The sequence below is a fragment of the Phlebotomus papatasi genome, chromosome 1 (genome assembly GCF_024763615.1).
Source record: "Phlebotomus papatasi isolate M1 chromosome 1, Ppap_2.1, whole genome shotgun sequence".
Lineage (NCBI taxonomy): Eukaryota > Metazoa > Arthropoda > Insecta > Diptera > Psychodidae > Phlebotomus > Phlebotomus papatasi.
In genome coordinates this window covers 44,813,286-44,840,104 of record NC_077222.1, presented here as the reverse complement: position 1 = coordinate 44,840,104, position 26,819 = coordinate 44,813,286, and the positions used below count along the sequence as shown (strand labels likewise).

The 26,819-nt window shown below is 32.3% G+C and overlaps 4 protein-coding genes across 10 annotated transcripts; 3 read left to right on the top strand and 1 right to left on the bottom strand.

Annotated features, from left to right (window-relative positions):
* Positions 1–1,429: 1,429 nt before the first annotated feature.
* LOC129799347 (uncharacterized) lies at positions 1,430–5,210 on the top strand. The gene is made up of 4 exons (XM_055843164.1): positions 1,430–2,531; positions 3,532–3,664; positions 3,770–4,118; positions 5,008–5,210. The coding sequence occupies exons 1-4, from the start codon at positions 1,552–1,554 to the stop codon at positions 5,139–5,141; spliced, it is 1,596 nt and encodes a 531-aa protein (XP_055699139.1). The 5' UTR covers positions 1,430–1,551; the 3' UTR covers positions 5,142–5,210.
* On the bottom strand, positions 4,306–5,879 carry LOC129799348 (uncharacterized). Its single transcript, XM_055843165.1, has 2 exons — positions 5,505–5,879; positions 4,306–5,428 (listed from the first exon to the last, which is right to left on the bottom strand). The coding sequence occupies exons 1-2, from the start codon at positions 5,712–5,714 to the stop codon at positions 5,204–5,206; spliced, it is 435 nt and encodes a 144-aa protein (XP_055699140.1). The 5' UTR covers positions 5,715–5,879; the 3' UTR covers positions 4,306–5,203.
* A 991-nt stretch (positions 5,880–6,870) lies between these two features.
* On the top strand, positions 6,871–19,845 carry LOC129799343 (Y+L amino acid transporter 2). Of its 7 annotated transcripts, none has more exons than XM_055843157.1 (8): positions 6,899–7,015; positions 12,871–13,146; positions 15,197–15,443; positions 15,858–15,983; positions 16,042–16,580; positions 16,645–16,897; positions 16,994–17,055; positions 19,647–19,845. In XM_055843157.1, exons 2-8 carry the CDS (start codon positions 12,901–12,903, stop codon positions 19,647–19,649), a joined length of 1,476 nt encoding a protein of 491 aa, XP_055699132.1. In that variant the 5' UTR covers positions 6,899–7,015; positions 12,871–12,900; the 3' UTR covers positions 19,650–19,845. The 7 variants fall into 7 exon arrangements, with proteins under 7 accessions (XP_055699128.1, XP_055699132.1, XP_055699129.1 ...); XM_055843154.1 differs by lacking the exon at positions 16,994–17,055 and adding an exon at positions 7,088–7,172; XM_055843156.1 differs by having other exon boundaries at positions 6,899–7,172.
* Positions 19,846–20,442: 597 nt separating this feature from the next.
* On the top strand, positions 20,443–26,788 carry LOC129799346 (ATPase H(+)-transporting accessory protein 2). Its single transcript, XM_055843163.1, has 5 exons — positions 20,443–20,563; positions 20,686–21,029; positions 21,088–21,225; positions 21,281–21,526; positions 26,376–26,788. Exons 1-5 carry the CDS (start codon positions 20,521–20,523, stop codon positions 26,562–26,564), a joined length of 960 nt encoding a protein of 319 aa, XP_055699138.1. The 5' UTR covers positions 20,443–20,520; the 3' UTR covers positions 26,565–26,788.
* The last annotated feature ends 31 nt before the right edge of the window (positions 26,789–26,819 follow it).

Sequence of the window (26,819 nt, the reverse complement as noted above, 5' to 3'; positions counted from 1 at the left end):
ATATTGAACTGAAGGTGCGTCTCTTATATGGACCACAAATATAAAGAACTCTCACCACAAATTCTTCTCTTAAGCGAAATTTATATAACGACACCGGGCATAAGGGCCAAGAGATTTTAGGCAAAAGAAAGAGAAATGAAATAGCGGTTAAAAAGAAAAGAAAAAAAAACTTTGGCAAAATCTATCAAACGCATAAAAAAATTAAATTTACATAAAATGCATAATTATATGAAGAAGTATTGAAAATCATTGCTTTAAAATGGTGTGCCCGAGTAAACTTGAAAGTTTTTAAAGAAAGTTTCTTAATTCCATCAATGTTGTCATCTAAAATTTATTTCCAATTTACCATATGTGATATATTGACTAACCTCGTTCGATAACACAAAAATTTGTAATGTGAAATATACATCAATCAGATATTTTGTGGCAAAAGAAACATAAGAGTATGTTAAAGCAGCTTTTCACATTTGGTAGGATGGGCAAAAAGCACGAGCCATGAGCTTCAAACACGCTTTTTAACATTTGTGTGTAATCAACTGTTGCAGGTTGTTGTCTTCCCATTTAATCACACATTTATGCTTCAGGAATATTTAAGAGACAACGTAAAGAAATTGACCATCATCAAAGACGTGCAGTGTGATGGACAATGACCCACTAACCTTCATTTTCTTCTCTCAACTTCATCACATACAATAAATATAAGTTTAAAACATGAAAAAATGAATTACAAAAATGAATTACATTCGTCTTTCAGTATGTCCAATATCCGATGTCATTCGATTTTGAAATGTACAAAATCCAATTACAAATTTATGAAAAAGAAATCTTATTAAAGATAAAGAAACAAAGCTCTACAATTTTTCCAATTTAAGAAAAAAAAATATGTTTTAGATGCAATTAATATAAAACGCATCAGACTGTGAACATACTGTATGTGTTAAGTATAGTATACGAAATACACACAAAATGTATAATTTGAATTTTCTTGCCTGAGATTCCTTCCGTCTTTCATATTCTTTCACTTGCCCTATCCTCCTCTCATACGCTCATCATTTGAATATGATGGTTCTTAATTAGAAAAAGTCTCATCACGGCACTGTGCAAGGTAATCTATCTCTTCTTTAATTATCTCTCGTGGGATCATGTCACGATTCTTTGGGATAGCAATGCCACAGTGTTTTCCAAAGTAGTAGAAGGAACGAGATGCAAGAAGTTACTGAGAATAAAAAGTGTAATTGCTATATAGTGGAATGTTTAAATTGTTCTTTAACTGTTGATATTGCTTGAGCTGCCGCGGCAGCCGCGAAAACACTCTGTCAAGTTGATTGTGAAAGTAAAATCTTCACGCGATAGAGAGAGAGAAATGAAGTCGCTCTTGCTTGCGGAAGTGTACGCCCTCCCCAGAAGATGTGCAGCACGGGCACATACCTCAGAGTCTTCAGAAATATCGTCTCGTCAGTTGCGTTTCATTTCCTCAACACTTCGGACGGATGCTTGGTGTAGCGATTGAAAGTGATTAAGATCAGTGGTATCAGTGTTTATTTGGCACAGATGGTGGATAATCGTGAAAGAATTCGTGGACCATCTAGAGATGGTAGAGAAGGTTTAACTAGTCCTCGACATGTCCTTAGACGCCTCATGCTTCTCTCAGAGGGAAGACAATATAGAGAGGCAGCAGGAGTTGTTGGTCGGCTTGGACCATCCCTCTTAAGATCTGTTGTCTCTGAACTTCCCATGGATTTACTTATTGAAGCACTCCCACATAGTGCTTATCTGTTGGAATCATTTTTTAGTCGCCTTAATGCCGTTCTTACAACTCCAAAGCCCGATATATCTGTTGAATCGGTTATTTGGCACTTGGTAAAACTCTTTGGCAATCCACATGAATCTGGTCTCCGACAGCGTTGTTCAAAATTAATAGAAGCTATAGGAAAATGGAATCCTTCTATTCGGGATGTACTTAAAGAGCGACGACGAGCCCTCGATCAAGCCATTCAGGGACTCGGTATACATGGATTAACTGCAGATCAAACAGGAAGTCTAACTGCTCTTCATACAGCTTTGAAGACAGAACTCCAGCGTCATATAGACACCTACAAAACAGCTATTCATAAACTTGACGAATTGAGTCCAGTAACGATTCATCAAGACCCTGCCCAATCATCACACCAGCGTCTTCTTGCCATCAATTATGACGATTTGCAACAAAGACTGATCGATAACAAGACTATCCTAACTCTTCTCGATAAACCAGCACTTAAGCAATTGGGACAACTTGTAGATGTGCTATCACAGAGAGTGCAGAGTGATAAGGAAGTGCTTTTCTGCATAGGCGAAATAAAACGATCGGATCCAATCCTTAGTTGTGACTATCGTCCTGTGGCAGGAATCATGATGAATTTCGCAAGAGGATGTGATTCAGTATTGAGGCTTATGGGACCCATTACTGTACCGTCGAGCCCTGGAGGATATAGTTGCTGCAGTGATGGATACCATTCAGATTCAGCGGACTCACTACCAGACGAATCCAAGTATTTTTTTCTTAATTAATATTAGATTTAAATGTTATATTTAATGTTTTGGTTATTAGCACATTCTTTTTCAGCAATGTATAATCTACACTACTTTTTGTTCAAAACCCTGTCATTAGATACGTTTGTTTAATTACTTTATTTGACCTATATTTATTCAAATTAATCCAAAATCTTTTATACTTGGACATGCATTTAAACAGTTATGTTTACTTTTCAAAAACATGGTGATATGGTAGCGCATTTATTTTCTTTTTTTTTAATGTATAGAATCGTTACTTTATTTAAAAAATATATACAAGATAGATTTTAATAATATTAATAAACACTGAAAAGATAATTGTAATTTTATAAAGAGGAATAGGTGGTTATTAGCTTTGCCTCAAGCCTCCTGGATAGAATGAGACAACTCTTAATTTTATCTACAAATTTATTTGCTCGAACGAAAAAAACACGATTTTTGTCTAAAAATGTCCCTTATTTATCTGTGCATACATTACGAAGCCTATAAGATCAAAATGATAATTAAATGATTAAAAAAATTCTTTTACTTATGCTTTATGTTAGGAAAAAATTTCTTTCGTATTCGATATTGTTCATAATTGAAAGATAAATTTATTTTCCCATGTAATATCAATCAACTATTTAAACCAAAAATGGATTAATACAATCCAGACAAAATTTTCCAGTCGCGATTGTGCATAAAACTAGCGGAAGAAATAGTTAAGATTTTCCAAATAATCAGCATTTCGATAATGCTTTTAAAAATTGTCCGAAAATAACTTCGATCAGTTAATTAAATGAAACAAAAAGTTTTACTAAAAACACATTTGAAGCATTTTGCAAAAAAATTATCTATTTCACTGCTTTATATTTTAACTGATATTTTTTCTAATGGACTACCAATAGTTTTTCACAAAACAATTGAAAATTTTTAAAAAAAATCTAATCATTATACTTTCCCTGTTTTTTTTTATTGATAACAAAATCATTTTGGCAGCTGTGAACTCATTCGTGCCTTTTCGATGCTCTACTCAAAGAATCGCGTGGAGATAGTCGAATACTTGGACAGTATTCCTCAGCTGAAAAATGCCTTCTATCTGAAGACTAAAATTCTTTTCTCTATTATTGTGGTGAGAATATATAAATTAACATTATAATGCCCAATTCACTCTGCGTGTGATCACTGAATGTCCGGAAGTCTCACCAGTGAAATATCTTACTTTTTATTTTTTCAGCTGGCATTTAGATCTTGCCAGGGACTCCGTGAGAGAAAAGTGGCTGAGGTGCGTCGTGTTCTTGGTCCAACTGGTTGCGATGGGGAAAGTAGTAGTGCCAGCAACAAGGTGTCTTCTGTACTGAATTTGGAGAAAGCTGTTCGGCAATATCTGCAAGATACTGCCGATTCACTGCCTCTAGGTGACATTGAGAAGCAAATATCCAATCAAATACTATCAACACTCCATGAATACCCCTGCTTGGAGAATTGCACCCAATTGCAGCATTATACATCCAATTGTGTTCGCTTGGCATGGAAGATGGTTAACCAGCCAAATCCTTACTATCTGGACAATGATTTTACTCACGGTAAGGACAATCATAGAGGACAATCATCATTCAATTTTCAAATTGAACTGAACCTTATCATAATGTAATAAATCTTTACAATTGGTTTGTGGAGTTAAATTATATCATGATAAGGTCCAGTTCCACTTAAAAATAAAAGAAAAAAATCCAATTTTAAAGCTGCCCCAATTTAAAAGTACCCGACTTCTCCCTAGAAGCTTTATTTTCTACTGTAATCTATATTATTTAATATTTTTACGATATTTGTAGATATTTTACCATCACAAAATTAGATATTAATGCATAGCAAATACATCTTAATGAGTATAATTTAAATATGGTTTTGAAAAAACAAATCTATTCTTTGAATAACTAATTTATTTATCATAGAACTAAAATATTAAGTTCACAAAATTCCTTCTGAAACAAACTTAGAATATCCCATTCTTATCATTGATTCCCCTATTTTTAATTATATGATATTGTCGCCTGTATCACCCAGTCGTATCAGTATTATCTAAATTTTATCAGATTACAGCAATTAAACAAAAAACTATTGTACTTGAATATTCTGCTAGTGAACATACAATTTTTAATTGAAATATATAGGGGGTTTAATTGACGTATAAACAGATATTAAAGCGAAAAACAGTAAAGTGGAAATGCGACATTGGGTGATGGAAACGATGAAAATTTCAATACTAATTTTCTGATCAATACTTCTAACGTTGTTACTATAGCATAATTTGAGTTCTAAATTAGTTTTTAACATATTCTAGATATTATCAAGATAGATTTCTCTGTTAAAAACATGTTCAGCGGTTAATTGTATTTGAATCCCGAGAGTCTAACATTTTTCCACTTTGCATGCATGTATGTAATGAGTTTCCCACGAATGTCTCTCTTGTAGGTCTTCTTCAGCCAGAGAAACAGGAGCGTCATGCATCATACTCAGACAGAAACTCCAACATAATTCGCGCATTCGTGTGGCCAGCCCTCATTCAGGAGTACAAATGCATTCTTAAAGCAGTAGTAATCACATAATTATATTAATTTTTCACTGACACAATGGAATTGTCTATCTGTAAATAAAAATCGTACACCTTTCATTCAGATATGGGTTTTAATGTTACCACAACGTTTCCCGAACTGTTTATGCATCGCAAATTGTGGTGTCTGTAGTAATCCACACAGTGGATGGGTGATGGGAAATCTTTCTCAATGGGCTTCTCCAGACCAACAACAAATGTACCATCTTCTGTTTGTCGGAGATGTAGGTGAAAGAATTTTTCCTGGGCATACACAGACAGTACATACTTAATGGAATCGTCCTGAAATTTTATTTATTAAAAATAGGAAAAATGGTCCTTGAAACATTTATTATGGATAAAAGAAACTTGGACTTACCCTCTCTTTGAATGGGCGCACCAGACAAGCTCCATCAATTCCTCCTCTCAACAAATCTTCTGCACTTTCCCGATCTACAAGACGAAAATATGGTTTTGCCTCCACTACTGGCATTAATTCAAAGAACATTGATTCAACAGGAGATCTCTCTCGACGTGTAATTAAATTAATTATGAGTGTCCACGCAATTTTCGCGTAGAAGCAACACATCTCACTTTACAATGCACTTGCACATTATAGTTGGAAGTCACTGACTCGACAGATGATCAATTTCTTTGCAATCCTATGCCACAGATGTGGAGTCATTCCTCCGAATTCACTTTTTTTGTCCATGCTATTCTGTACAGCTATTTAGCTGTGAGTCTTTTGGAACAAACTCACTGATATTGCATTCTGATCATCCAGAATATGAATGAAATACATTTATTTATCAATAAAGTAGAACAAATCAAAAACTTCAAGAATGAAAAATTTCATTAAAGGAGGAACTTTCTAAAAATTTAATTTTATTGTTTTTTTTTTATTTAAAACAAAAAGATTTTCAAAACACTGTTGAATTCATCTAATTATTATTATTATCAGGTGGGGGGTCTGTGGTGCATAGTGCAATTGGTAAGAGCGTTCGGCTCTTGGGCGGTGTGACCCCTGACTCGACTGTCACAGTTGTGAGTTCGAGTCCCGCCCGGTGCAAATGATTGAAGCGTCTGAACGGACATTTTTCACGAAACATTGTAATCCGAATAAATAAATTTGTAAACTGAATAATGTACAAAATGGACATAAAAGCCCCGATACATCGAAATAAATAAATAATTAATTATTATTATCAGCAGTGTATTCTTAGTACATAAACAGGCAGACGAAAGCTTTTTTTTTTAACAAATCCTATTACTGATATTGAAATTCAGTTTTCGTTTGTTTTTTAAAAGTATTATCAGGAGTAATTAAAATGGTTAAAATATGAATCATTGTTAATATAAACTTTTGCCCTCTATCAAAGCATTTCTCCTGCACTGGTGCATCGATGACGTTATAACTACGTCATACTGTTTTTAGTATGAGACGAAAAATCGTTATCACAAGATGACTATATTGTGTGGAATTTTAAGAAACAATTTGCGATAAAAGGGGGTATCATCTGCTCTAAAGTTACTACATATTTAATTTATTCAAGACGATACTTTATTCAGAGAGACGATTAATTTTCATCATTATATTTGGCGAGATGGAAGGAATGCAAAAATCGATGTGATCAGAGTGGTGGTATCTGGAGAGAGGGATGCTGATTAGGGGTTGTGAATTCCTTCAAAGAATATGCGCACATTTACTCTCAGTCCATGTTTCACCCTAAAACATGCCTTGTGCGTTCTACTACAGAATGTCACCCTCACAGTTGAGTTTCATCCTTCAGGCGTGGCGCTAGACGGTTATCTTTTTTTTTTCTTTGAAGTCAAAAAGTGATAAGAGTCTGTAAGAATCTAAGAGAAGCATCTTCATAGCCTCAACAGTAGGTGAGGAGGTGGTTGTGACAAATAAATTCCAATAAGACTTATTGAGTGTATTGTTCACCAATTGGTCATCAGACGAGATATAATGTAGCATTTTACACTATTGAGAGTATCCATTCGACGTGATGGCAAAAGAGCACTCACCGCAGCCATACAATCGGTCAGTGTCAGGATGTAATCAATTTGTGTCGATTAAATAACACTCAAGTGGTTTATAATTCGTTAATCGTTGCTCCTCTTAATAACTCAAACTCTTAGCTTTGCATGGTAATTTGATATGTTCACGCGACACGCGCAACTCTCTCATTCTCACCCATTTGCACTATTGTCTCGTGAAAATCCATAATTTTCCTATTGATGATAAAATTCCACCCACTTGTGGTCTTTTTCCACTACCACCCCATCATTTGGACTTCCAACACGGTCAAACACCTACAGACCATGACGTCACGTGGTGAAATCAAGGAAATTCTCAATCCATCACTCGCTATATTTTAGTTCCACAATAACTACTAATCACTCTTCCTCCTATATCCACCTACACAACACAATTGCGAAAAAAACGACAATAGGACGAGGAACAAAGCAGAAAATCCTCCATGATTTTCACTGGGCATCATTATAATGGAATTTATGGTGGAAAAGGCAGGAGAGAAAATCTTCTTACATCAACGTCCTGAACATTAATATACTACTGGAAATGCTACCAATGGCAAATACAAAATCCCTTCCAATCTTCTTCTTTCATTTACCCCATTCCAATTTAATATATCCCTGCCTCAAGCTGCTTTCTGTTGAACACAATGTCAACAATAAAAGTTCAATAAACCAAAGTATCTTAAAGAGGGATTCCAATAAAATGCAAATTCTTCTGGTCATAATGCCATCATCAGTGTCTTTCCATTTCCTCACACGTCACAACTCAAGGCTATTTTTAAAAATTTAATAAACATTACATTTGTCGCAATGCTTTTATTACGCTCTGTTCTGCCTCCCATCCTCATGGGGAGTCAATGCAGTACACAAGTGATGACGACTTAGACCTTTAACCCTTAGCCGTAACAACATCATCCCAAAAGATATACCCGGTTCCATCCAAAGAAAGTCAGATAATTTTGTATACCATTCATACTTTTCACCATACACACTTGCTCTTATCAAACGCACTGGTATTCATTTAATTTTATTTATGTACGATTTTTTATGGAAAATACCCTTGTACTGTCATTATAAAATTACAACATTTTATACTAGAGATGACAACTATACTCTACAATTTTCTCAAATTGCAAAATGTCTCTATTGGTCGTTAAGGAACAAACAAGCACTTTATCGAATGTATCATTTCATATTATTCAATCTCTAAATAAAAATTTCCTAAGAAAGTCATAAACAGCATTTGAGAAATTTACAAATAAGACGCATTCTTTTTTTATTTTTTCTTATACAAATATCTCATTATCTGAACATATTATTAAAACCATATTTACACTTTTAAAAATTTTAATGTCAAGAAAGTAAAGTAACATATTACTTGGAATATAGAAATATAAACTTAGAATAATATTGAATGGGACCATCGATAGAGTTCATAAAGTAACCCATTCATATAATAATAGTAATGCTGGCATAATATTTCATGAAGGAGCAAGGCCTTCCCACAAGGGGATTTCTAGACATGCATTATTATTTTTTCCTGTACGGGATGAGGTTGCCCGTGGACTTAAGTTCAGTGAAGCTCACTGGATGCAATTCGAACACTTTTAACGTCAGAAAAATTCCTGGTGACTTAGAGGGGATTCGAACCCGGAACATTTTGCATCAGTGGTCTACCACTTGACCCATTGAGTACTTGGAATATCGAAGTATAAACTTAGAATAGTATTGAATGGGAGCATCCACAGAGTTCATAAAGTAATCCATTCATATAGTAAGATTTAATACTAAACTAGAAAGTCACTGATAATAAATAATAAAATTAGTTTTCCTGATAACACTAAAATATAAAAGTTTGTTTCTGTGGTACGCTGAAAATGTTATTAAAAAGTGTTTGTGCGTTAGCAATAATTTCTTGATAACGTACAGCATATTTAATCAATATATTTAGATGTTTCTTGAATTTTCAAAACTAGAATAATTAAACAAATAACAAAAGCAATTCTTGTAAAAATCATTGGAGAAGGCACGAGAAAAATAACAATAATTATATGAAGTATAGGAAGTTATTAAATATTATGAAGCATAAAATCGATGTTTATAGTTATTACCTTTATATTTGAGATATTATTGCTATACTATCTGGCAACGGATTAATATTAATATTGAATGACTTCTTTAAAAAATCGAATTTTGAAATTTTAGAAGCATTTTACTGAAAAATATATAATATTTTTTGTAAGTTACAACATGTTTTACCTTAGTAAAATAAGTTGCGATCACTATAATTAATTTAATGTAACAATCTAAGAAAAATCTAAGAATTCGTATCACACTGAGCATGCGACTTTAAGTAGTATAGTAGTAGTATTAAAATAAAAAGAATTGATAAAATCGAAAGTTCTTCGGTTAAGTCCGAAGTAATGTTACACATATAAAAAAATTGTACAATTTCAAATCAGAATTTAGTAATACTTGAAAAAAAAGAAATATTGTCCAAGAAATTAGGGGGTGGGGTCATCGAAGACTGTTTGATCTCTAGCTCGGAAGGAAACAACTCAAAGTCAAATAAAACAATTTCCAAAAAAATACTCGTTAAATAATTATTCACGTTTCATGCGGTGAATTCTCAATTGAATTATATAAGCAGAAAAGTAGCTTAACGCGAGTAACCATGTAGAGGAGGGTGGAGCAGTTTAGATAGTTAAAACTATGCTCAAAAGCTAATTAACAGCAGTTATTTTTTTAGCCTTTTCGTATTTAATTAGTGTTATTTTATTATCGCACAAAAAATTATATTATCGAAAGATATGCATACCTTATAATTATATATATATATAGTTATACCTTATACTACCTTATATTATATATATATTTATATATAGCCTTATATTTAGGAAACATTGTATCTTTTAGTCATGAAATAAACTTCAAACTTACAATTAAAATGAATAGGGGAGACCGGGGAGGTTTGGGACAGGGGTAGTGTGGGACAAGGCGATTTTTTCAATTAATTTTTGAAATAAATGGGATATAGCCATTACTGTATCGTAGGCAATATTAAGATGTATCTTGACTAAAAGAATGGATATCCTCAGTTTTATTGTTTTAATTCTATGAACATTTTTTTTAAAAATTGATAAAATTTTTATATTTTGACGTCTCAGTTTTCCTCTTTGTATTTTATATCCGCAATATATAATCAAAACTTTTTTTCTCATTAGGTAGCAGTGTAATCTGAGAACATTTTTATAAAAGTTTCAGAGATTATACGCTCTTGTTTTTTACATAAAGGTTTTAAATACCAAAACTACACGTGGGGGTGTTTGGGACACCTGACAGGGGATGAATGGGACGTTGATTTTCGACAATATTGTAGGTGGTATGCAATTATTTATTGTCAAAATGGAGAGTAATGCCCAGTTTCTACTGGAAATCTTCCTCTTGTGCAAATTTTATCAGTGCAGCAGATTTCTCTAACCACAGGGATAATTAAACCATCATTGTCTTGGGAATCAATAATTCCTTCTCAGAGGATATTCGATCTTTGCCCAATCTAGTTAAAAACTATTTTTTTCGAAAATTTCTCGAACAAGTTTTCCAGAAAACGCAAGGCGAGAGCTAATTCAAATAAATAAGGAAAAAAAAACAGGTACCATGCAGTTGTCGTAAAATCAAACAGGAATCCATCAATGAGTTCAAAACTAAGAGTTGCAAGAAAATCTACTCGCCTGAGGAATTTGATAATCATGATTGCAATATTTAGAATAAAAAAAAAGAAAAGAAAGGTAGATGGAAAATAAGAAGAAAATACTTTAAATAATTGATTGACAATAAATGACTCTACTGTACAAATAAAATTGATATTAATTTCTAAGTGTAAATAAAAGATGAAACATTTTTATTTCTATCAGAAATATTTTTAATCTGGTATTTAAAATTAATTAACGTGTTCCAGTAATACAAATTATGCGAGAAAAAACGCGTCCCAAACATCCCCTTTTGCGTCCCATACTGCCCCACATCGGGGAGGTTTGGGATAAAGCGTCAAGTAAAATGTTTTATCTTCTCCAAGAAAACTCAGTTGTTTTCCAAGTTCTATCGAGTACTTTTTATAAGGTCAATACCCATAGGTATCCTATAGACCGCATAAAATTGTAATACACTATCGTGGTTTTTTGGAATAGTGTCTCAAAGTCAAAACATGAAAAAGTGCCCCAAACCTCCCCGGTCTAAAACTGTGCCACCTTAACAATAATCAATTTTGTACCCACATAAGTCATAAAAAACATTCTTTTTTAAATAGTAAAAAATATATATAAAATTTATTTAAATTCATTAAAAAAAAGCAAAACCTGACAAAAAAATTTAAAAAATAATTTTACAATTAAATAAATCTTGAAATGTAATATAGTAGTGGATTAGAAAATTATATATATCAAGATTTTGACCATTCTGCGCTGACTCGCTTCACCACCCTATTTAACAAAATACCAACAATTATGCAAGCCTCAACCTATCGCATCAAATGCACTGCTGGTCATCATAAAATTTACTACATATTGAGATAATTTTGTGTCGCAGATAAAATTATGTTTAGGTTTACAGAAAAATGAATGTTGAATTGAGAAAATCTCAACAATACACGGGTAATTTGAGCAATTTACTCATCTCATGTGACCAAAAACACATTTTTCACCAGTAAAATATTTTCTTGTGTGGTATTTGCGTTTTCGTCTTTTAAAATATTAATATTCCAAAATTGCAATGGTGTGAGAGAAATTCACTGGGATTCCGGCATAGAATACTTGTGTGATTCTATGGATTATATTAGGGAGACACAATAATTGTGTGAACTTGAATGGAGTTGTACCAGTTTAATGCGAAATAATATTTAGAGTCATCAGTTTTGTGCGGACAACCGTTAAGGAAGGATACCAAAGACGGTTGAACATACAGCTTGTGGTTTGTCTCGCATTTCATCTCTCAGATTTCAACCCCATTATCCAACTACTGGAACATAAAACCTATAAAACAATGATAGTAACGTGTTAATTCTCAGTGAAATAGTTTTATTAGTTTATGTGAACTTTTAAATTTTAGTAGTTATATTAAAATTTTGTCCCGAGTCTAGAGAGTAAGTGATGATGCAAAAATTGCAAAATATTGAATCATCTTTCACAGCCTGAAATTTATTCTTCAACCCTTCGGTATAAAGTGGAAATGACGCACAACAAGCGCGCAAAGAACCCTTTCTTTTCTTCCGCTGGATTAACGGTTTAACGATGAACACATGAAAAAAATCAAGGTCGTGAATATAAATGAAAATTCTAATATTTCCTTCGTGAGAGTAATTAGTGCGTAAGATTTTTAGTAAAAATTTAATATTTACTCTAAATTGTGTACACAAATGATAAACGCATTATGTCTCCGGCTGTTTACAATCTTGTCGACCAATTGATTACTGACGACTGTTTTGCGGTCTGGTTGTGTGAATTGGAGGGAAAAGAGTGAGGATCAATTTCCCATTACTTTGCGGAAAGTTATCATGAATAACCTTGCTGGGGAACATCTAAGTTTAATGTCACAACTTTTTTTTATGTATTCTCTCAAAGAGATTATTAAACAAGTGAAAAATCACAAGATTATCGCATATTGCAGTTAATTTCTAATTGGAACGAATTATCTGCTTCTGTACGTAGGTGTCCAATTAGGTCAGCTACAATCATCAGATGGATAGCAAAGCATCACGCAAAGCATCGGCTCAGAACAATGAGGATACAGAGAGCACCAAGAATGTGTCTGCGGGAGACGATGTGGCTCTTAAGGCCAAAATGAGCCTCCTCAATGGTGTTACTGTGATTGTGGGCTCGATCATTGGATCGGGCATCTTTGTATCTCCTACAGGAGTCCTCAAGTACACAGGCAGTGTCAATATGGCTCTCATAGTCTGGACTGTCTCCGGTGTTTTTTCCATGGTAAGAAATGACTAATCTGAAGCAATCTTCTAAATGAGGCTGTATAATCAGAAGACATCCATCCACTTAATCCCTCACTGACACTGTAGCAACTCCACAATGCAAACTCATCTTCTTTCACTTTTATCAGTGCAAAAATAAAAATAAAATTCCGTTTTATTCTTGCTTTGGCTATTATTGTTTAACAATTGATATAAATTTACTGAAATTTTCCGGTGCCTGGAATGATTAAATGTCACGTTTGAGCTTCCGAGAAATACTAGAGAGATTTTTATTCTGACGAAAATTATCAAATTATTTAGCAATAAATATAAAAATACATTGTGGTAAAAGGGCAAAAATTCCATAAAATTCCAATGGTTTGACCGTATACAATTATGAATTTATATCGGTTCACAAGGCAACAAAACATAAAATTTCTAGATTGAAATTCAGATTCTGCAATATTGCTAAAAAAAATTACAAAGGTTTTGAGCTGATAAAGTTTCTGGTGAAGAGTATAATTTATTACATCTTCTTGCATTCTGTATCTTCTTTTATTGTGTTAGTGATAATTTCAAATTACAAAATATTTTGGGAAGGAATAGGTATGTTGTATTTAGATGTAGATTTGTATTTTTTATTAGATTAATTAAATTAGATGTAGATTTCACAGCTGTTTAAATGTTCTTTAAATTCTGCGGTAAAAAAAGCACGTTTTTATTGAAAAAATTAAACTTTTGAGAACACGTGTTTAAAGCGTAAAGTAAAAAAAAATCTGGAGGCGTTAAATAATAAAGAGAAATATCGTATGTTTGATTGTTGTATCAATTCAAGAAATCTACATCCAAATACAACACAATTTCAATATAAATTTATTTTATTTTAAGGGTCTTTTTCTTTAAGGTTTTTTTTTCTAATTTTGTAAAGTTTATTTTTTTATTTTTTAAAACTCACTATTTTTGGGGAATGATATTCTTTTCAATTTTTGATTTAAAGAACGGCATGGGCTCTGACCTTTTTTGATGGTTTAGAATTAAAATAAATTGCTTAATTTACCTATATTTTCTGTCCTGGAATGTGAGAAAAATTATAATTTACACTGTTTTAAAAGAACCGACGTTAGGGACATTTACTTGAAGGGAACCGGAATTCGTCGGGAGAATGTAGTCACTCTTGGAAAAACGACAATCCTTTCCATTTTTTTTCCAAAGCTTTCGGTTCGGTCTCCAAGGAAAGGATTGTCGTTTTTCCAAGAGTATAATTTACACCTTAGCATATAGAACAATTCGATACAAATCTAATAATTTCATTGTTAAATTTCAGTTCATCAAACTTATGCAGTCTTTAACAATGAGACAATTCTTTTCAATAAATACTTTAAAATAACTGTAGGAAGTATTAAAAAGTAAAATTACGTGTAAAACTTTCTCATTAATTTTTAAAATTATTTTTGTTCTTGATTTTACTTCCACTGGTACCTGATCCAGTAATAATCAGTTATTTAGCCAAAGTTACCAAAGTTATTATATTTTTAGTCTGTAAAAAAAGAAAATTTGCCTTTAAAATTAAGCTTTGGATAGTAATCATTACAAGAATATTTTTTTATTAATACATTCAACATTCACGTGGTTGTGTAGAAATAAAAACATACTCTTCATATAAACGAAACGAACTTTACTTTTTAATGACCAACAAGAGACAGAAGATTACTATAAATTATACCAGTATACGTTTTTGCAGAGAATAGACTGTTTTTAAATCGTTTAAATAGTATTGCATTATAATTCAATTTAATTGTAACACAATACAAATTTAAATGATTAAATTATTTTCTAAATGATGATGAATTACTTCTATAAAGAAAAAAAACATTTCTTATGTTTAAGCTCTCTTATAGAATTAATAAAAAAATAATAAGAAAATGGATTTGAATATAATTATTTTATTATATCAATTTTTAAATAAGATTTGCCTAAATCTCAACTATCGAGCACAAATTATGAAGTTTGCGTTCGTTTATTTTAATTTATTATTATTTATTTATTTATTTATTTATTTGTTCTTTAAGATCGGCGCATATTGCTATGCAGAACTTGGGACTATGATAACCAAATCAGGAGCTGATTATGCATACATCATGGAAACCTTTGGGCCCTTCATGGCATTTATAAGGCTTTGGATCGAGTGCATGATCGTTCGTCCTTGCTCCCAGGCCATCGTGGCACTCACTTTCAGTGTGTACGTCATGAAACCCTTCTTTCCGGAATGCCAACCACCTGAAGAGTCCGCAAGAATGCTTGCAGTATGCTGCATTTGTGAGTATCAGTCGCCATGCATCCCGTAAAGCTTTTAATTTAAATTACAGAAAGTATTTACTTCCCCTGGCAACAAAGTGCTACTCTAAATTCTATTAGCTTCCCCTAACATATGACCATGATTTATAATGTCCTGACATGAAATTATCTGGGTAAAATGAGGCTGATGGTGTTGAAAATACTTTTCAAATGTAAATATTTATCAAAATACAACTGCTATTCTCCTATCATCACTTATCACTTTTTTTTATTGTTATGTAACGTTAAATGATATTTTACTAAGTCACTCAAACTTCGTGGTGGGAAAAATTTATATGTAAATAATAAATCATGTGTAGATTTTTTTTTGTTGTGTATTTTCAGAAATTTATCAGGAAAGAATTAATTTCATAAATGAATCTTATTTTCTTGCAGGTGTGTTAACTTTTGTAAACTGTTGGGATGTCAAATGGGCAACAAAAGTGCAAGATGTTTTTACATTTGCCAAATTACTCGCTTTATTCATCATTATATTTGTTGGAGCATATTTGTTGTTTACTGGTAAGATAAAATTAGTTTTTTTTTTAATTTTTATTCTAAATCGCACTTTTTTTTGCAGGACATGTTGAATATTTTACATTTGAAAATACCCAAGGTGATGTGTCCAACATCGCCCTATCATTTTATTCGGGTCTTTTTGCATATAACGGCTGGAACTATCTCAATTTTATCATAGAAGAACTCAAGGATCCTATTAAAAATCTCCCACGTGCCATTGCAATCTCTTGCACTCTTGTGACTGTGGTCTATGTCTTAGCCAATGCTTCATTTTATACCATCCTATCGCCCGACGAGGTCCTTGGATCAGAAGCGGTGGCTGTGACATTTGCCGATAGGATTTTCGGAAGCATGGCTTGGACAATTCCAGTATTTGTAGCCCTTTCGACTTTCGGTGCCGTAAACGGTATCCTTTTGACTTCATCGAGATTGTTCTACGCAGGAGCCTGTGAGGGTCAGATGCCTGAAATTCTGACAATGATTCAAATTCATCGAATGACACCTACACCTGCTGTTCTCATCATGGCCCTACTATCAATGTTATATTTGATGTCTTCTGACATCTTTGCTCTCATCAATTATGTTGGTTTTGCCACATGGGTAAGTTCCCTTGACTGATATACATCTTTCTACGTAAACTAATTAAATGCTATTTCCTTAACAGTTAAGCATAGGTGTATCTGTACTATGCTTACCCTGGCTTAGATGGGCCCAACCGAATCTACCAAGACCAATTAAAGTGAATCTCATCTTCCCTATTATCTACCTTCTGGCCACAATATTTGTTACAGTCGTTCCTATGTACGCTAGTCCAGTTGAGACTGGTTATGGCGTCCTTATGATCTCATCTGGAATTCCAGTCTATTTCATCTTCATATCGTGGAAGAACAAGCCAAAATGGTTCCGAAAACTGATGGGTAAGAAGAATAATTCTTTAATATAAATTTCAATTTTTAGTATCTGAATACAAGAAACACTGATTATCTCTTATAAAATAAAATCATATATTTTAGGAGGACTTACAGTAATTCTTCAAAAAACTATGATAGTTACAAGGCCTAAGTCAAGTCTAAAGGTTTTTATTTTTTTTCTCTTTCTTTAAAATCATTTAAAAACACTATTTTGTCATACATTTTGTTTTTTGTATTAGTTTGTCGTCATTCATTTTCAATGTTGAAAAATTTACACCAATATTCAATTCAGCACATAGCACCTTTTTACAAAACATTAAGCACAGTGCACACAAATATTCTTTTAGAAGTATTCTATTCAAGGGGGAGATATTAGGGTGAAAATGTGTACATCACTTCCAGGCACTTCCACAATTCGTATGGAATAGCCCTTCGCACTTCCAAAATTTCGCAACACTCTCGAAAATACTGCAATACTTCCAGCACTTCCTGCACTTCATGCACTTCTCATACTTAGAAGTAAATAGTTTATTTAATCTGATGAGAAATCTAGTTAAGAAAACTTTAAAAAATATCTCAAGAAATTTATTATTACGCATATTATTAACATTTTGCTTATATTTTAAATTTCTAGCGACAGATATTCTTGCATACTTATTTTGAATTTTCATAAGAGACCAGTGAAGCTACTTTTGGAAAAGAGAGTTTTCAAAAAAAATAATGTATTGTAGTTTGTAGCAATTGAAACTGCGTTTGAAAGACTGTAAGAGACCAACAGTACGAGTACAATAACTAATTCAGCACTTTAGAAGTGTCTTCATTTTTTTATTAAACTTCATTCTCTCCTTGGCTTCAAAATCCTTTAAAATTAAAACATTTTGTATTATTGGGAAAGGTTTTTAATGATTGCTTATTAACTTTTGCAACAAACTTGGCTATTTTTTCTAGGACCTTTTCCGTTATTGTTATACAGTAGACTCTCGCTAATTCGGCTCTTTCAAGATCGGGCTACTGTTTAATTCGGGCAGCAGTTACATTTGCAAAAAGTTTGTTGTCATTTTTCAAGTGTGACTATGATTATCAATTGAATGAAATATGCCTAAAATTGGCATGGTTTGTCTTAGTTTTGATGTGATTTTGCATTATTAAGGGGTTTTCATGAAATTAATAAGAAATATGAGTATGTAAACTCAATATGTGTATGCAAATGAATAAAAAATCGTTGCGTTTCAAAAAGTTTGTCACCCGAATTTCTCTCTAATTCGGGTGACATTTCGGACCCAAATACCCGAATTTGAGAGAGTCTACTGTATTAGAGAAATTTCTCATCAGATTAGATTCAGAAAAGGATCTTTATAGCAACATATCAGGAGAAATATGGCCACATTTATACAGTTCCTCTTATTCCTTTCCGTGAAAAATATGGTACCCCTGTAGCGAACTGTTAAACACATCCAAGCTTTTCTACAAAGGGAAATACGATCAAATTACTATTTTCAATTATTTTAATAAATCTTTTCAACTGTTATCGAAAAATTTTCTTCCACAAAGATACTCACAATATTACCATCAATATTAGAGACCGTTTAAAACGGATTTGATGTTTCGAAGAATAAATCCCTATGTCATAATTTTCAAAGCCACTTTTAATCATTTTTAGAGTAAGGATTCAAAGACAATTGCAATAGATATGTCATTACAGTAGACTCTCTCAAATTCGGGCATTTGGGACCGATATATCAACCGAATTAGAGAGAAATTCGGGCATCAAACTGTTTGAACTGCAACGATTTTTGTTGATATGCATACTCATACAGTAGACTCTTCGATATCCGGCTGACTGGGGGACAAAATGACATTTAGGTTTTTTGAATGATCAACGGTTTTTCTATTTTGTGCAGTGTGAATTTATTTTCTGTCTGACAAAGAAAAAGAGAATTTTCTTCATGGTGTGCTTATGTTTCATTTTTTATCACAATTATGTATTAAAAACTTCGATACAATCTTAATAATACTTTAATTCACTCTGGACAAACTTCATGTTTAGTGAAAATAATTTTGAATATATCAACCGCCAGTATTTGGCAGCTGTCACCCGGATATCGAAGTGCTGGATATCGAAGAGTCTACTGTATTGAGTTTACATGCTTATTGCTATTACAAATTTCATGAAAACCTCTTAATAACGCAAAAGCACATCAAAACTAAGATAAAGCCATAGCAAATTTTAGCATATTTGCTTCATTTGATAATCGCATTATCAAACTTGAAAAATGTCAACAAACTGTTTTCAAATTCAACTTCTGCTCGAATTATAAAGTAATCCGGATCTTAAAAGAGCCGAATTAGCGAGAATCTACTGTATTTACGAGCAATTTTGAATTTGAAATTCATGGAAAATTATTATTCAGCTGGATATTTCATCGGAAAAATTACTACCCAAATAAAGTTGTAATAAATTTGAGCATATTTGCCCCATTTCATTGTCATAACCGAACTTGTAAAATGTCAAAAAAAAAATCTTTTCAAATTACACTGCCGTTCGAATTAAAAATCTCAACTAAAATTACCGTAGTCCGAAAAATACTGAATTAGGCAGAAAAGATCTTATATTCGGGCACTTCCATTTCCAAAGACTTCCAAGCACTTCATTTTCAACCGTACACCACTTCCAACCCTAATATCTCCCCCTTGATTCTATTGCATTTTCTTACAAAAAAAATTAAACTATGAAAAAATAACTTTTTTTTTTCAGTGAGTATTACTGGATTTCTTCAAAAAATCTTGCTGGTCGTGGGTAAATCAAGGTCAACAAAAATTTAATTGCCAAACGAAACTGAGATGATAGCTTTTAATAATTTTTAAAATAGCATTTTTTATTTATCTTCACTGATATTACCAATTGTTTTATAATAAAAAAAAAGAACATTTCCAATAAAGTAACTCTAAATGGCTGTTTCAGTTGTTTAACCTTGTTCAACGAAAAATAATTTATATTTTGAGATATTACATATCAAAGTTCCATGTTATCCTTTCACTTTGTGAAATATATTTTTACAAACTGAAAACCAAATGTTCCCAATTAGAAACCCGTACATTTGGAGCAAAAACTGCGTATTGTAAGACTTTGAATGCTTGTTATCATGTTCTATGTATATTTTATATGTGCATTACATGTTTAACCATATACAGAGGACAATAATATTGGAAGAAATTTGAGATTTATCTGTATAATAAACGTTGTAGATTATTGGAAGATTGTTTTCTAAATTGTTTTATTCAAATTTGTTGAGGAATTCTATTGTGCCAATTGAGTGGCTCAGAGACAGCGAAAAAAACACTATTTTATTAGGTAAATGCCGGAAATGTATACAAAATCTTTCTTTGCTCTGATCATCTCAATTATCCCTTTTGAAAATGTTTAAAAATTACAAATTCAAGTTTATTTGAATTTTTGGGACGTGTATCTGAGACATGCACCATTGTACTAAAATTGGGTTTGGGACAAAACTGAGCAAATAAATTCTTATGATAGCAAACTTTGCACTGGTCGAATAATCATTCACGTGACACTTGGGCGATTGTCATATGATTTTACTGTGAAAAGAAGTGTTCAGAAGGTCGTGAAAATGTTGAAATTCGTCCTTATCTCCTTCTTTTTGGTTGCAGCTGGTGAGTTTTATACATTCTTTTATGCTAAACTATGATTTTATTGTATATCCAAAAAGATTGCATGTTGCGAATTGTGTTTTTTTCACCATCCAATTTGGCTATCGATTTTCGTCCATTTGCAGTCAATGCCTCAGGATTCTTATCAGTACACCATTACCCGGACTCGATAGAATTCAAGGGTAACGATGAGCTGAGTAGTGATCTCATTTCCGATGTCTTTCTTGCTTCCCTGGGATACACAATTGACGGTCAGGGTGATTTCGATGGCCTTCGAATTCGGAATCCCTTTAATATGCCAAAATCAGCCTTGATTGTCCAGGTCGATGGGATTGATAAGCTCAATTTCGCATCTACAAAGTCCCAAGAGTATCCCATTTTTGGGGCTTCTGCGTCCAACAGTCTAGATTTGCTTAATTCCAGAGTATCAAATCACGTGAACGTCGATTTTGAGGATCATTTGGACACAGTAAATTTCCATGAAAATCATCAGTGGAATTTTCCTAAAGTGTTGCCAATTTTTGCAGATCTCAGCAATTTCCGAGGTTTATGGTGATATTAAACCTGTTGTTGGAAAGACAACTTCTTCCCTGAAACCGTCAAATTATGTTGCAGATAAGCATTTCCTCTATAACGTGGCCATCATCAATGAACTGGCTGATAAAGTAAGTATGCATTCTAATGATTTCCTGGGAGATTCTTAATCCCAAAACCTTACAGATCAAAGCAAAATCTTCAATTGCCAATGTTGTCACCGTACGCATTTCTCTAAATGAATTGGCTTCCGTTCATGAGACCTCTTCTACCGCTTTTGCTGACGCCAAAAAAATTCTAACCAGAGCTATTGAGAATTTGATTGATGCTGCTGAGAATTCCAATGATGGCAATATCCTTGTGGCTACTATTACCAGCAAGGACGATTTATCTCGTGCCAAGCGTGCCGCTCCAGAAATGCGTCAGGAAATTGTAAGTTAAAATTTCTGGTGATATCAATTTTTTGGGCATAGGGGCATAGCTCGAAGGGAAAGTTCGATACTTAAATTGCTTATTAAATTTATCAAATGGATTTTCTTCGATACAAAATATGAAAAGATATTTGTTAAATTAGGAAGACCAATTTTTAGAAATATAAAAAAAATAGGTCTTTCTCCAGGATAGCTTTATAACTTACCTAAGATGTATTATCACTGTGATAAAATGCATAAATTTCAAGGTTATACACATCGTAAATTCTGCAATAAAAACCGCGAAATGTCGGTTTATTTGCATACAACTTTGGGTTTCAATTAAACCCAAGGGAAAAGAAATACCTACATTTTTTTAAACTAGACGAGAAACATCTAATTGGAGGCAGCTAAAATCCTGAAAATGCCAAAAACCTGAAAGCCAAAATCCCGAATGTTCAAAATCCTGAAAGAGATGAAATTATATGGAGGATAATGTGTAGAAGTAGAATAATTTCCCAAGACACAGAAAATTTCCGTTTGCTTCCGGCAGGCACGGGTGCAATCATGGGAGGCATGGGAGTAAGCTATGACACTTTTAAGAATTCGGGATTTTGGCCCCTTCAGGTTTATGGCTAATTAATACAATATTAAAGGAAATTTACCGCTCGAACAACTTTTTCAACTCTTTAACGACGAGACAGTTTTCGCGGACTGAAAATCAGCAATAAAAATGAAATCGATAAACAAAATCAGTAAAAATCTTACATCAAGGGTGGAGTAACCACTTATCGCCATTTTTGAGAAAATTTTAAAATTGTCAAATTTGACACAAAGTTACTGAGATGTAATGGCTCCAGATTCGTCAAAAAAAGTAGTACTCCAATTTAACTCTGGGGACTACTTAAAAATTTTATTTTTATTAACAATGCAAAAATAACCACTTCGTCGCCACTTTTTACCACTTTTCGCCAGTTTTGTAACCACTTCTCGCCACCCTCTTGAAAACGTCCAAACTTGATTATTTTGGGCAATATTATGCAGAGAATACATTCAGCATTTCTTTTTCCTCATGATCACCATATTATTATTCACTTTAAATGAATTTTCTTCAGTTTTATTTGAGAAATCAAAATATTAGACTGTTGCAGAAAGTAAACAAAGCAGATTTGACAACTGAGAATCTACAAAGTGAAGTTACAGTCGCCTATTGAAAAACAATGGCGACAGGTAGTAAAATCAATTCAATACATTACCATTCTCCGCCATGCCTCATTTTTACATAAAAATTATATTAAATTGAATATTAATTAACTAAATACAAATTTTATGTATTCTACATATGTAATTAAATATTCAACAGATAGATTATTTATCCAAAAATGTAAATTTTGTTCGATGAATATTTGATGGCACTTGTATTATTTGGTAAGAAATATTGGATTCCATGCACTTGCTTAAAATATTGCTCTAAAAAATGCTCAAAATCTTAAATCCAAAACGAGTAATTATTAATTTTTGACTCTATACGTAGCAGCAATAAAGATACAAATAACTTTGCGGCTCATTTATTTCATAAATCGTGAAAAAATAGCGATTTCAATATAAGTGGCGAGAAGTGGGGCATTGGCGAGAAGAGGTGATTCCACCCTAGTCTTAGAAAATCCAACAGAGTCTGATCGGGGTATTTTTAACCTCTATGAGCGATAGGGACAAAAATAGCCTAGAAATTTAAGTAATTTTTCTGCCAATACCAATGAATGATAATTTTCAGTCTAATGAAAAATTTCATGTTTGAGTATTGTAGTTTCTTTTTCCAAAACGGTTTTGCTTTAAAAAAAAACTTGGAAGTTTAAAAAATAATTAAAATGAATTATCATAATGAGAATTTAAAAATTCGCCATTTTAAGTTTAAAAATTTACTATTATAGCAAATATCTGGAGACTTGCAAAAAATATCTTAGATTCCTTCAACCCCTTCAACCTTCTACATTGCAATTACGTGCAAACCTAAGAAAAAAATAACTTTAGGTACTCATGAAAAATTATCAAAATTATTTTCTTTATGGGACACCGATCTTCCAATCGTCCTTAAAGGGTTAAACACAATTTTTCACTGTCTCGAAGCAAAATGTTCTTTTCGAGCCACTATCCAAAAGTTAATTTTGTAGAACTTTCCAAGAAATTTTTACTTTAGTACCAGCGTTCTTAAATTAGTAAAATATTTAGTTAACATACAGTGGCCACAAGATAAATATAACACCTTTAGCGATTTTCCTATTTTGATGTTTTATGATACAATATCAATCTTTAAATCTGATAATGCTTTATTTTTTAGAAAATATAATGCCTATTATAAATAAAAATGATAATTATTTAATATTTGTATCTGTTAAAACCATGTGCTTTTGTCATTTTATGAGTTTAGGTATAATTCGTGTAGACAATTTAAATAGCACACTTTCATTTTCTCTAAAAATATTACCTAAAATTTAGTTTTATTTTAAAATTCATTATATTTCTGTATTTTAGATCATTAATAGGCATTAATGCCACAAATTTTCGTAAAATAAAGTTATGAGAACTGAAAAAATCATGTAAAATAGAGCCTTTGGTGCAGATTTACAGGCTTTATGTAAAAGAGTTGAGGATAACTAAGATTTTTTTTTGTAAATTATATTGTTCAAGGAAGATAACCATCAATTCAATATTTTTTTTATGATCGAAGTTATAAATCACACAAAAACTCGAAAATTTCGAGAAAGAATTACGATTTCTAGAGAAGATTCTGCCATTGTTCTTATAGTAAAACTGAATTTATTTGCCGCCGCTCCGAAAATAAAGGAAAATTGAACAAAATTTGAAAAAGTAACCGATTTGACATTATTGAAAGCCAATTATGTAAAAATACCCGGTTTAGAATTTTTGCCAGACGTACAGAGTTAGTATCCTTATTGTTACATACTTGTTTGATTTTTTTGTTAAATAGCATATCCAGAAGGACCTGTAATTCTGGAATAATAATTTTTAAACAGATATGTTCCTGTTTAATATCACAGGATATGACATAACAAAATATTGTATGTCCCAAAAGTCAAGAATTTTGTCCTTGATACATAACTAAGAACGTAAAACTTAGCGGTAGTAATTTTATAGTATGGGATTACTTTTTGCGAAAGTGACGTATGCTCTGTATATGGAATATCAGGTAATATAAACGAATTTGTTTACAATGATATCTTTGGACAAGACATGTACTTCAACATAGAAAAGAATTTGCTTTTGGTTTTTAAATTTTAACCAAGGTAATGATCCCAAACACACTGCCAAGAGTTTCAAAAAGTGATTCACTCATAGCAAAATTGACCTTTTGGAATGGTCAGGATGGTCTAAGGACCTCAATCCTTTTGAATTTAAAGGAAAAGATTGACCACAAGATAAATCTCTCGAATGTGACTAATTTGAGATAGTTTTAAGTAGATATCCACACCACATGAAATACAATCACATTAGAATGGTGTCAAATCCTGATTTCTTTAATGATCCTTCATTGTCAATCGCTCATTTTTTCCAAAAGTTACTTAACTACACTGAGAAAAAGAAGAGGGTGCGATTAACTTTTTTCCCTCATAACTTTAACACTTTTTAGGTGTAAAAATGTACCAACATTTTTTAATGTTAATTTTACACCTATTTAAGGGTAAAATTAACATGAAAAAAGGGTAACTTTAACCCCTAATACACCTAAAAAGCATAATATTTACACCGATTTCGGATCAATACTGCGGGGTAAAATAAACATTTCTGGAATGTTATTTTAAATTTTTCGGATTTCTCTCAGTGTAAGTACTAATTAATCCAAATTTAATTTTCGAAAGAAATCGAAAACTTTCACTTTCAGGTTTTCTCTCCATATTCAAAATGTATTTATATCCAAGTTCATTTATTATTATTACTTTCATCATTTAAAAGCATAATTTTTCAAAAAACAAGGCATTAACAGTGTTCAAAACTGTGCTATTTATCTTGTCGCCACTGTATTTTAAAAGGAAACTTCAACAGTTTTGTTGCACATTCTTTTTTCTATCTTAATGTGGAAAGTGTTTTCAAAGTCATTTTCTAATTTCGTGAGAGAAGTTCTTTCAGTAGTTTAAAAATTTTTGGAACAATTCAAACAAAAATCAATAATTCTTAAGAGAATTCTAAAAGTGATTACGTAATTCTAGAGAAGCTTACTAACTTACTTGAGACATTCCACCATTTTAAGGACGCGTGAGCATCAAAAATTGGGGATCAGAAAAAAAAAATACTTTTTCTGAATTTTTAGAGAAAAAAAAATTTTAATGGAAGTAGAATTTATAATTTTTATAATTTTAAATTTTTATTGTGCCTCAAGCAGATCTCTCTTTAACATTTTTGAATATGGATTTATTTTCATCACTGAGAGAAATCCGAAAAAGTTAAAATAACATTACGGAAATGTTAATTTTACTCCGCAGTATTGATCCGAAATCGGTGTAAATATTATGCTTTTTAGGTGTATTGGGGGTTAAAGTTACCCTTTTCATGTTAATTTTACCCTTAGAAAGGTGTAAAATTAACATTAAAAAACGTTGATATATTTTTACACCTAAAAATGTTAAAATTATGAGGAAAAAAAGTTTATCGCACCCCCTTTTTTCTCAGTGATGTCTCATTCTTGTCTATCACAGATAGAACCAAAACGACCAAAACAATGAAGATTTTATAGAGATTTTTTTTATAGAGCATTTTTATAGAGAATTTCAATTTAGCTACCCAAAAATTATTTACATTGCACTTGTATCCCTTGTATCAGGTAGATTTTACTAAAATTTCCTTAAATTTTTCAGCCCTCTGACCTCAATCTCGCCAAATCATACTCTTCAAATTATCCGGTAATCTTCAACATCATTCTGTGGTTCGGAGTTGTTCTGTTCTTCTCCCTCCTTGCCATTTGCTACGCCATCGCCGATATGGATCCAGGCAGGGATTCCATCATTTATCGCATGACCTCCACACGTATGAAGAAGGACAACTAAGATCAAGGAGGCTGTGCTTAAAAAGCTCCAGGAGAGCATGTAAAAAGTATTACAGAATTATTTCCTTTCAAAAAAAAAAAAAGAATAGTCAAGTTAATTGAAGACATGATAACGCACTTTCGGTGTAATTTAAGCGTAGATTTTTGTTGGCTGTATATTTTGTGAGAAATTGTCATCAGAATGAGTGTACAGTAAAATTTAAATAAATTTTAGTTGAGTAAACACGTGGGATTTTTTTTAAAGTAATTTTGATCT